Below are 9535 nucleotides of genomic sequence, written 5' to 3'. Positions count from 1 at the left end.
TAATATTCAATTCTCTCAATTCAATTAAAAACCCAACGAATATCCGAGTGAATTTACAATAAAAATGTCAAAATCGACTAAAAATAAAAGACGGAACTTCCGGTAAATAATCGGTTTTTATTTACTATTTTTTTTATTTTTTTTTATTTTTTTTAAAGGCCATCGCCCGGCGATGGCGATGGACCTGTGCACCATCGCCTGGCGATGGCGATGGTGCACTGGGACAATCGTCCATCGGGGACGATTGTCCCAGTGGACCATCGTCCTAGGGGGACGATTGTCCCAGTGGACAATCGTCCCAGGAAGACGATGGTCCCAGTGGACCATCGCCAGAAGATGACGATGGTCCACTGGGACCATCGTCCCTCATGGACAATGGTCCATTGGGACAATCGTCCCTCGGAGACGATTGTCCCTGTGCACCATCGCCATCGCCAGGCGATGGTGCACAGGGCCATCGCCATCGCCGGGCGATGGCCCTTGAAAAAAATAAATTTTTTTTTTTTTATTAAAACAGTTAAAAACGAAAAAAATTAATTACCGGAGGTTCCCGTTTTTTATTTCTCGTTGATTGCGACATAAATCGGCTCCGGTTATCGTCGGGATTTTAGGTTGAGTTTGAGAGAATTTTGAGTTGAGAGGATTTTTGTTTTTTTGTTTTCGAATTGAAATTATGTTAGGGGCATTTCAGTCAAAACTTGGACGGTGGGTAGTAATTTGGGGCGGCGAATAGTAAACCCTTTTTTTTTTTTAAATTTATGCATTAGATTATTAAAAATAAATGAGTGTGATTGAACAAATTCAAAATACAAATCACCCTTTAGCTATACTCCAATTTCTCTGACAGACATGCACCGCCGAGTTGAGTGACGGGTGCAGCGTGACAGTCATAATTGTTCCCTCTGCGGTATTCACAAAAAGGAAACAAAGTTGCCACGTGTCAAGCAGCGCCTTCTACACGATAAAAATTTAAAAAAAGCCACTACTGAAACATTTCTCCCTCTCTTCCTCCAAATGTCGTTGTCAAAACTCTCCTCCTCCGGCGACATTCCTCCTCCTCCTCCGCCTCGGAAGCCGGCGACGGCCTACGACGTCGAGTTCCGCGCTATTCCGGACGACGCTTGGTACAGCGTCCGCACTATTCTCAAAGGAGAGAAATTAATAGTCAAATACGACAATTTTGGCGACGAACACGACAATGTCTTCAAGGCGGATGATTTTAACTCGGTTGAAAAAATAGACCAGTTCGAGAAACGGTTCAGACCGGTGTCGGCTCAGTTGCAGGACAAAGAGTGTACACGGCTGAAACCTGGCACTCTTGTTTGCGCTTCTCATTCTTTCAATGGCTCCGACGTCCTCTTCTACGACGCCGTTGTGGATGATGTAAATTACGAGCTCACACTACTGTACAGTATTTTCTCTTTTTCTCTTTATTTTTTTTTTGTTTTTTAGCTGTATTGCTTTAAATTATAGGCAATACTTTTAAAAATTATGCAGTAATAATAATGTGCTAGTAATGATAAGAAAAAAAATAATACTATGAAGTTTGTAGATTGAAAGAGCAGGGCAGAGGAAAAATTTACAGGGAATTTTTGTTTACAATGTAGTTATCATGGTGATTTAATTTTAATTTTTAGTGAAACTAAATTATCAACTAGGTTTATTATATGTAATTTGGTTCTGTAGATGTTTGCATAATAGATGGACAGAGCTTACAATAAAGTTTTTAGGCATATTTTAAGAGGGTTCTTGAGAGTGTAAAAGAGCGTCGGCTAGATATATAAGTCTTGGAAGGGCTTGTATGCAGATTGCAGGGGCAGTTATTAGTGTTTACTTTCGGTTCCTCTAGCATTGAGCTCCCACCTCTTTTCCTTGATAATGATTATAATAGATGAATTGAGAAATTGTATCTAAGGTGATACTTTTTGGTGTACGAAAAAAATGTTTGTATACAATATTGTTAGAGGGGTATTTTAAAGATGTACTTTTTTTGATAATTGAGGAAGTGGAGCGCTCGTGGGAGGAAATGAACCCACGATATAGTATAATATTGCCTAGTCCTTATACAATTTGAAGTATAGCTCATTTGTTTTTAAGGTTTGATTCCATATTAGGTCACCATCTTTATCCTTTCTTTCAAACTGTGATAGATTTGTATTTTTTTAAAAGTGGTGGTTTTATATGATAACTTTTAAAGTGATAAAAATGAAAAAAGAGTATAAAGCTAGTGATTTAATATGAAATCGATCTTATTTTTAAATTAAAAGGTTTAAGGTAAGTAGGATTAAGATTGAGTATATCCATTGTACATTTAGTGAGCATAAGAGTAGGGAAGAATGTGGAGTTACCTTGAGCGAGGTTAGGGAATGCTAGTCATTGTATTAAAGAAGGTTGGTTGAAATGGAGGAGTGCCACAATACTTTTGTGTGATCGTAAGATTCTTATCAGACTAAAAGGTATTTTTAATCGTACTATATAATTTATGGTAGTGAATGTTGGACAACAAAAGGGCAACATATATATAAGATAAGTGCAGCGTAGATAAGCGTGTTAAGATGGACGTGCAATCATATAAACATGGATAGAATAAGTAATGATTGTATTTGAAAAAAAGTAAGAGTTATTCTATTGAGGACATAATGAGTATAGATTAAATTGTTTGGTCATCTGAGTCGTAGATAAATTGATTCTCCGTTTAAAAAGCTTGAACATATTAAAGTAAGGGGAATCCAGAGATGGAGAAAAACGCCTAAGAAACATAAATAGGAGTAATTCAAAGTGACTTTACAGCTGTTGGCCTGTCGGAAGAGATTGCCCAAAATCGTAGTTTATAGAGTATATACCCGACTTTAACTAGCTTGGGACTAAAGTTGTTTGATGTGCACGTCGATGTCGATGCAAAATGAGTTAATTTATAAAAAAGGATCATTCCTATCCATATTTAGTGTGTTCTATATTTTGTCTTTTAGTTACTTTTATTTTCTTTTTAGTGTATGTTAATATAACTAATGGGTGTGTATATATAACAGTTAATAATTTAAATTATAAATTACTCTCCATAAATTGAGACAAAAGAATAAAAATATGTTCATCAATTTGAAACAGAGGGAGTATTTGACTGTTTTCTTTTGTTATATTATAAATGCAATGCTCTCTCTTTTTTAACTTGTGTAAATGGGGTTTGAGTATATTTTAAACAGGTGGTTAAGAAAGATCACAGTTTTGATAACGGAGATGAACAATGCAAGTGCACCTTTGTGGTTATTTTGCAACATGGTCCAGCTTCTGGGTGTTTGTCCAATAAAAGAGTAGAGAATGTATGTGTTGTTCAGTCTAATGCTCAGCTTGACTCTAGTATAACTATGTTTTCAAAGATAGTCAGAGAGAAACTTGAAAATCAAATTGCTACTCTTTCTAAAATTGATTTGCTTTTGAACTCTAAAACTTTGCGTTGTGGTGAAAGTGTTGATCGCATGTCCGTGAAACAACCTGAATCAACTTCTCTAGGAAAGTTTACAGACAAGGCAAGTGTTTCTCATACTGAATGATATCGAATTCTTTCTTGACTAGCAAGTAACAACTTCTTATGACGTGTTCTTTTTCTTTTCTTGTCTATAGGAAACAAAGCGTACTGTCCAACACCAGTCTCTGAGTAATACTTCGCCTTCTGAAGGTTTGTCTTTCGTATTTACTTTTAGGTTTATCCCCTTAAAAAACCCCCACCTTTTATCCCCAATTCGTTTGCACCCTCACGTTGTAAAACCACCTAATATACCCAAATTACGACCTTTCACTTTCAATTGCACCCTCAAGCCTCAAATTGACCTATTTTCACTTGAAAAATGTTCAAATTAATACTTTAAATTTTAACATATATTCTAAATATGTCTTAATATTATATTTAAAACGAAAATAAAACTATTTTTTTGAACATTTTTCAAGTGAAAAGAGGTCAATTTGATGCTTGAGGGTGCAATTGAAAGTGAAAGGCCGTAATTTGGGTATATTTGGTGGTTTTACAACGTGAGGGTGCAAACGAATTGGGGCTAAAAGGTGGGGGGTTTTTAAGGGGATAACCCTTACTTTTATGATCTAAAAATCTAGAGTTCAATCCTTAGCAATTCCCTTTTGATTAGTTAAAATATTTGAGTACAAAATGAGGTGTACATGTGTTTGTTTGTTCACGCTTCATGCCCGATAGACATTGCGATAGGCTAATCCGCAAGAGAATGCAGTCGTCACAAGTAATATAGATCAAAGTTCAGATATTGTACCCACATAGATTAACTATCTAACCACCTATTAGTTTACTTTCATTTGTCTAAGAATAGAAACTTTGAATTGAATATTATCAAAAAATAAAATTAAGGAGTATTTGTGAAACAAATCTCAACGTTTCATTTTTTTTTAGCAATTTAAGCCTAATGTTTAAAACTTTATGAAACAAATCCTAACTTTTTCCATTTTTGCAAATTGTAGCCCAAGTTCTAATTCCAGCCATTTTGTCATTTTTTTTAGGCTACAAGTTGCAAAAATGCAGAACATTGGGATTTTGTTTGCAAAATTTTAAAACATTGAGATTTAATATACTAATAATATGGCTGCCACATAAGCAAATAATGGCCGGAAAACGGCTTAGGCTACAATATGCAAAAATTGAAAAGGTTAGGATTCGTTTCGTAAAGTTTTAAACGTTAGGGTTAAATCGCGAAAAAAAATAAAACGTTAAGATTTGTTTTGCCAATACCCTTAAAATTAACATCTAAGAATAATAAATAAAAAATTGAAATTAAACAGATTGAAACTACTCCCTCCGTTCTAAATTGATAGACAGTTTAGGACAAACACAAGTATTAAGAAATTTAGTAAATATATATAAGATGAGTAATTTCATAAAAACATACCACATTTACCCTTATTTAATGTAGTGTTGACTTGACTACTAGTGGTGTTTGCTCCTTTTTTAATGTAATATATTATAATTAATGAGAGTATTTATGCCATTTTATCATTTAAGCAATAAATGACTGCCTATAATTTGGGACAAATAGTATCAAAGGAGTATATTAAAACAATCAAGGATTAACACTTTTTCATATACTTTATTCACGCTATTCTAAAGTACTAATTACGCTTTCTCGAGTCATAAACTAGTAAAACCCTAAATCAATTGATTAAGAAACATATAACTCAATACCGCATAATATGATACATTCAATTAATTAACATTTTCAGAATTATTAATCAAACTTATTGCACACACATTCATCAATTTACTCTCGCATAATTGGATCTCTCGAGTAAAAGTAAGACATAAATTTAATTAGTCATGTTAAATTTAAGCATTAAGCACAATAACCGAAACACAGTTGTCATTAAAATCCATAATCACATTATTATAAAAAAGCATAATCTAAGTGTCAATTCCCAAAAAAGGGTTTAATTATACATAATGATAAAAACCACACATAAATATATAAAGAGTTTATAATAAGAAAATTAAAATGAAGCAAATTTCTCTTGAATAGTGTCATCTTCGTCTTCGTGCCTCGACTCCATGGATAATTTGTTGATGGTGGAAAGCTGTAAAACTCTAAACCCTAAACCCTAAAGCTTATTTGTGTAAATATGAAACTAATAAAACTAGGTAACTCTTTGCTTTGAACTTTTGTATTGCTTTTATAGTGATGTTAAGTTAGATTAGGGTTTTCTCCCTTGTCCCATGTGTTTCAGTGACTCTACTTAAAGTCGAATCCGAGTGAAAACAGAGCCAAAACAAGTGAAAACGGACAAAAATGGATGGACAAACACTGCCTCACTGTTCGACCACCAACTTCAAAACTTCATGACTTGATGTAGATACCTCCGAATAAATTGGTTCTTAATTCTTTGAAAAGTTTAGGATGTCTAGTTTATTTCTTATTCAAAATATAAATTCATTATACGTTTCTATTAATTTTAGAATCTTCACTTAATTCAAAAGGGTCAGAACCGCATATAAGCAACCGTGCTCTCTGTGCTCCCACCGGTTCTTCCCACAAATTTTCGCTATACTTCACTTTTGATCCTAATGGCTTTCAAATGGTTTGAAACTCGCGAAACACATAAGCATTGTGCTTGAAATGCTCAAACATGAAATGAGTATAAAGAAGCTAAATAACAAACATGAATATACGATAATTACACTATAACAATATAGGAAAATGGGACTAGTTCTACTCCTATCACAATCGCGTGCGAGTGTGAGTGCGTTAAAGACAATACTATAGTTTGAATCCTATAAGATTTCATCTTAAAACCAGTTGGTGTTAATGGAGATGTCCGACCAATATTTAAACACATGACCATTCATACATACACCCAATGTGTGATACTTCTACTTCAATACTCTCCATCATGCATAGTGTGTCCGGACCGAGCAACCAATCTCCCCTCACACATCTAACATGGGTTAGGCCAAATTCAAATTGCGTGAGATAAGACTGATATTATGTTAGATTCCATCTTAAAACCAATTAATGTTAAGTGGAGATACCTAACCAATATTTAAACACATGTCAATTCATACAAACAGCCAATGTGGAATACTCCCTCTTCAACAAACCTCATCTAACAACTTGAACTTTTAGGTGAGTTGGTTATTGACATATATTAAGAAATAATCACATATATTTTGTGCATGGATCTTATCACTTTTCATCTTAGTTACCATCTCTCTTCATATTTTTTAGTTTTATCAAGTTTATGTCTGTATAATTATGGACTGACACTGTTCCCCCTGATTTGCTCTTCCACTATTTTTTTCTTCTTCCGTTGTTTAAACTTTCAGAGAGGATATTTGACCATGCCCAGAGAATCAGAGAGGAAGTTGATTTTGGAGGGATTGGCAACCAATATATTATGTTGATTGACAATCTGGATAAGAATTTATCGCCTTCAACAATTATGGAATTCATACACAGGACGACTTCAGTCATAGTTCAAGCATATGTCTTCCCAAGTTTGTCATCAGAAACATACACGAAAGGAGCTGTTGTTTTGGACTGTAAGAAAAGTTTTCAGAAGTTATATGAATTTTTGAATAGTCCAGATCACATCATCATGTCCTGTAGAGGGAGGTATGTTGTTCTTGTGCAGGTTTGATAAATTTATAACAATATGTAATAAAGTTATTTATTCCTGCCTGTTTTGCTTGATCGAGATGAAAGCTGTCTTCTTTGTTGCTCGAGGAGTTGCTCGAGCACTTCTTGAGCAACTTCGACCTTTGTTCTTTATTATGCATTTGAGCATGATGTTATTTCAAATGGCCTTGTACCTATTATATGATCATAAATCACTACATATCAAATATTCCATGCATATTTAGTTCATACAACCTCTATAATCACCAAAATTAGCACTAAACCGGAACACTTCTAGGTTTTTTTTCTTAACCCACCAAAAGACTATGTATTATTAGCTTTTTTCTACTTGGTCCTACCTAAATTACTCTGTTTTGTCGAGTCTTTTACTGTTAACATGTGGTTCTTTTTTGCATGAAACTTCTTTGTTTTGACTTGCATGAAACGACAATATCTTCAGTAATTCCGTCCAAATAAGGATCACATGTACACAAAATTAGTATAATGGACTCTTTAAAACTAAAAAAATCTGTAAGGATCAAATGAAATAAAAACTAATGCTGGAAACGTTTGAATGGGTTTGGCCTAGCTTTATTAATGCCTCATTGATACATTATTGCCATTTGACTCATAATGTGTTGCTGATTTGCTTGTAATTAAGATTTTAATCTATGTAGTCAAAAGCGCTCGTTTTGCATGTAAGGGCGCAAAGGCGAGGTACTGCTGATTGAAGGCGCCTATACACCTGGAAGGCGAGGCGCCTTCAGTTAGGCGAGTGACTTGGAGTTTTTGGAGGAAAGGGGATTCTGGAAGTTTTCGACTTCTAAGTTAATTTATGATTTTTTTTTGTAAGGAAGAGACAATTTTGCTGTAAATTATGTTTTAAAAAATTGTGCCTCACTTGGCTCGGGAGATTCATTTTTTTGCACCTTCCGCGTTGACAATATAAGAACTATCTCGCCTTGAGTGCGCTTATTGCTTAATATGACATGAATTCTCTTTGCTTCAACATTTTTGAAAGTTGACTAAATGCTCGAAATAAGCGCCACTTTTGGAAGAAGACCTTTAAACTAAACTTAAAGTTGAATGCTTATTTTGCTTTTAGAACTAATGGTTGTTTGGGTATCTTCCCCCTCACCTTTCTCTGTAGTAATTGCCTGTTGACTTATTACATGGTATCTTTAATTTAAAGTTGAATTTGTGCATGGTATTTTACTATATAGCGCCTAGTCAAGAGATGGGCAGGGCCGTAATATAGTTTTGTTGTATATTCTTAAGTTTTATTAAACATTAGGTTAATATTGTTTCCAACTTATAGCTTTGGTAATTAAAAAGAATTAGTGACGATGTTCATTTACATCTACAGGCCGTGGGTGATCACTGCAAGGTTGTCCGGGCATGATTCATATTTGGTGCCCCTTGGGAACTTGATGCCCAATTATCAGGTGAATTTTTTAAGTGTATTAATTACTTGTTAGGGAAATCACATAGTTCAAACTTTAAGCCTAAAGCTCCTTAAATCTACAACTTTATTGTGTATTTTTAGTCACTTTGTTTCTGGTAAATCATACAGGTAAATTTATTCCCCTTCCAGACTTCCAGTGATATCAATAATATTCTGAACTTTAAAGTGTTAGAATAAACTGTTGTCATCCCTTTTGTTTATATCATTTTGTTAAAGCAAATACTAAACATAACGCGCTATATGTCCAGGAACTACAAATAATGTGCATGTTCAGTTTAATATTTTTCCTGAAATGCTAGCACTGGTAGAAAAAGGTTTTCAGTTTTGTAGTTGGACTTCTTTTTATATTTTGGGCTAACTTTTGCATGTAAATCCACAGGACAAGCTAGAACATAAGGATTTAAAACTTGTTCATTCCGGATCAGATGAATACAAGTTGGCAAAGCAGCTGAAAGATTTGTTTTTAGAGTTTGCCAAACATCAAGAGAGATTGCACAAGTCACTAGCTTTTGAGGAGAGAAAGATCTTGCAGCCGTCCCTGGTAATGTAGTTGCAATTGAAAGACGTAAAGCTTGTTGGTATGCGTCACACACGGCCGGTATAGTTACAGCCATCACTTTTGACATTAGCAAATCTACCACTCCCTTATTAATGTACATCTATTAGGAAGGGATATATATGAACGAATTAACCTCTGAAATTTGCATATTATTACAAAAAGATTACTGAAAAGAAAAAATAGGTAGTGGCTCATACAAACATAATCTATAGGAAGTTTTGTTAGCAAGACGGCATTGTCTGATCGATTATGTTGTTTTTGATGGTGCAACGACTGTAGTTCTTTGTACATTGCGCCTCTCTCGGTAGGAAATACAATTCTCAGTTTCTGTAACTTCTTTTAGCTATGGGGAAGTGTTCTTAATTTTGTCTTTGCTCCTGAATTCTCCTT

The 9535-nt window shown here is 34.4% G+C and overlaps 1 protein-coding gene across 2 annotated transcripts; it reads left to right on the top strand.

The window, feature by feature from the left end:
- The first annotated feature begins 835 nt into the window (after positions 1–835).
- On the top strand, positions 836–9478 carry LOC126655807 (uncharacterized). Of its 2 annotated transcripts, XM_050350118.2 has the most exons (6): positions 839–1383; positions 3201–3524; positions 3619–3673; positions 6830–7118; positions 8488–8566; positions 8966–9478. In XM_050350118.2, the coding sequence occupies exons 1-6, from the start codon at positions 1015–1017 to the stop codon at positions 9134–9136; spliced, it is 1287 nt and encodes a 428-aa protein (XP_050206075.1). In that variant the 5' UTR covers positions 839–1014; the 3' UTR covers positions 9137–9478. The 2 variants fall into 2 exon arrangements, with proteins under 2 accessions (XP_050206076.1, XP_050206075.1); XM_050350119.1 differs by lacking the exons at positions 8488–8566; positions 8966–9478 and adding an exon at positions 7799–8130 and having other exon boundaries at positions 836–1383.
- The last annotated feature ends 57 nt before the right edge of the window (positions 9479–9535 follow it).

Source organism: Mercurialis annua, linkage group LG7 (genome assembly GCF_937616625.2).
Source record: "Mercurialis annua linkage group LG7, ddMerAnnu1.2, whole genome shotgun sequence".
NCBI classification, from domain to species: Eukaryota; Viridiplantae; Streptophyta; class Magnoliopsida; order Malpighiales; family Euphorbiaceae; genus Mercurialis; species Mercurialis annua.
This window is presented reverse-complemented; position numbering and strand designations above follow the sequence as displayed.

Excerpts from the sequence above, each read along its gene's own strand:
- LOC126655807 (XM_050350118.2), top strand. The coding sequence starts at position 1,015 with ATGTCGTTGTCAAAACTCTCCTCCTCCGGCGACATTCCTCCTCCTCCT. Across the intron at positions 3,525-3,618 it reads TAGGAAAGTTTACAGACAAG|GAAACAAAGCGTACTGTCCA; the intron begins GCAAGTGTTTCT and ends TCTTGTCTATAG. Across the intron at positions 3,674-6,829 it reads TAATACTTCGCCTTCTGAAG|AGAGGATATTTGACCATGCC; the intron begins GTTTGTCTTTCG and ends TTAAACTTTCAG.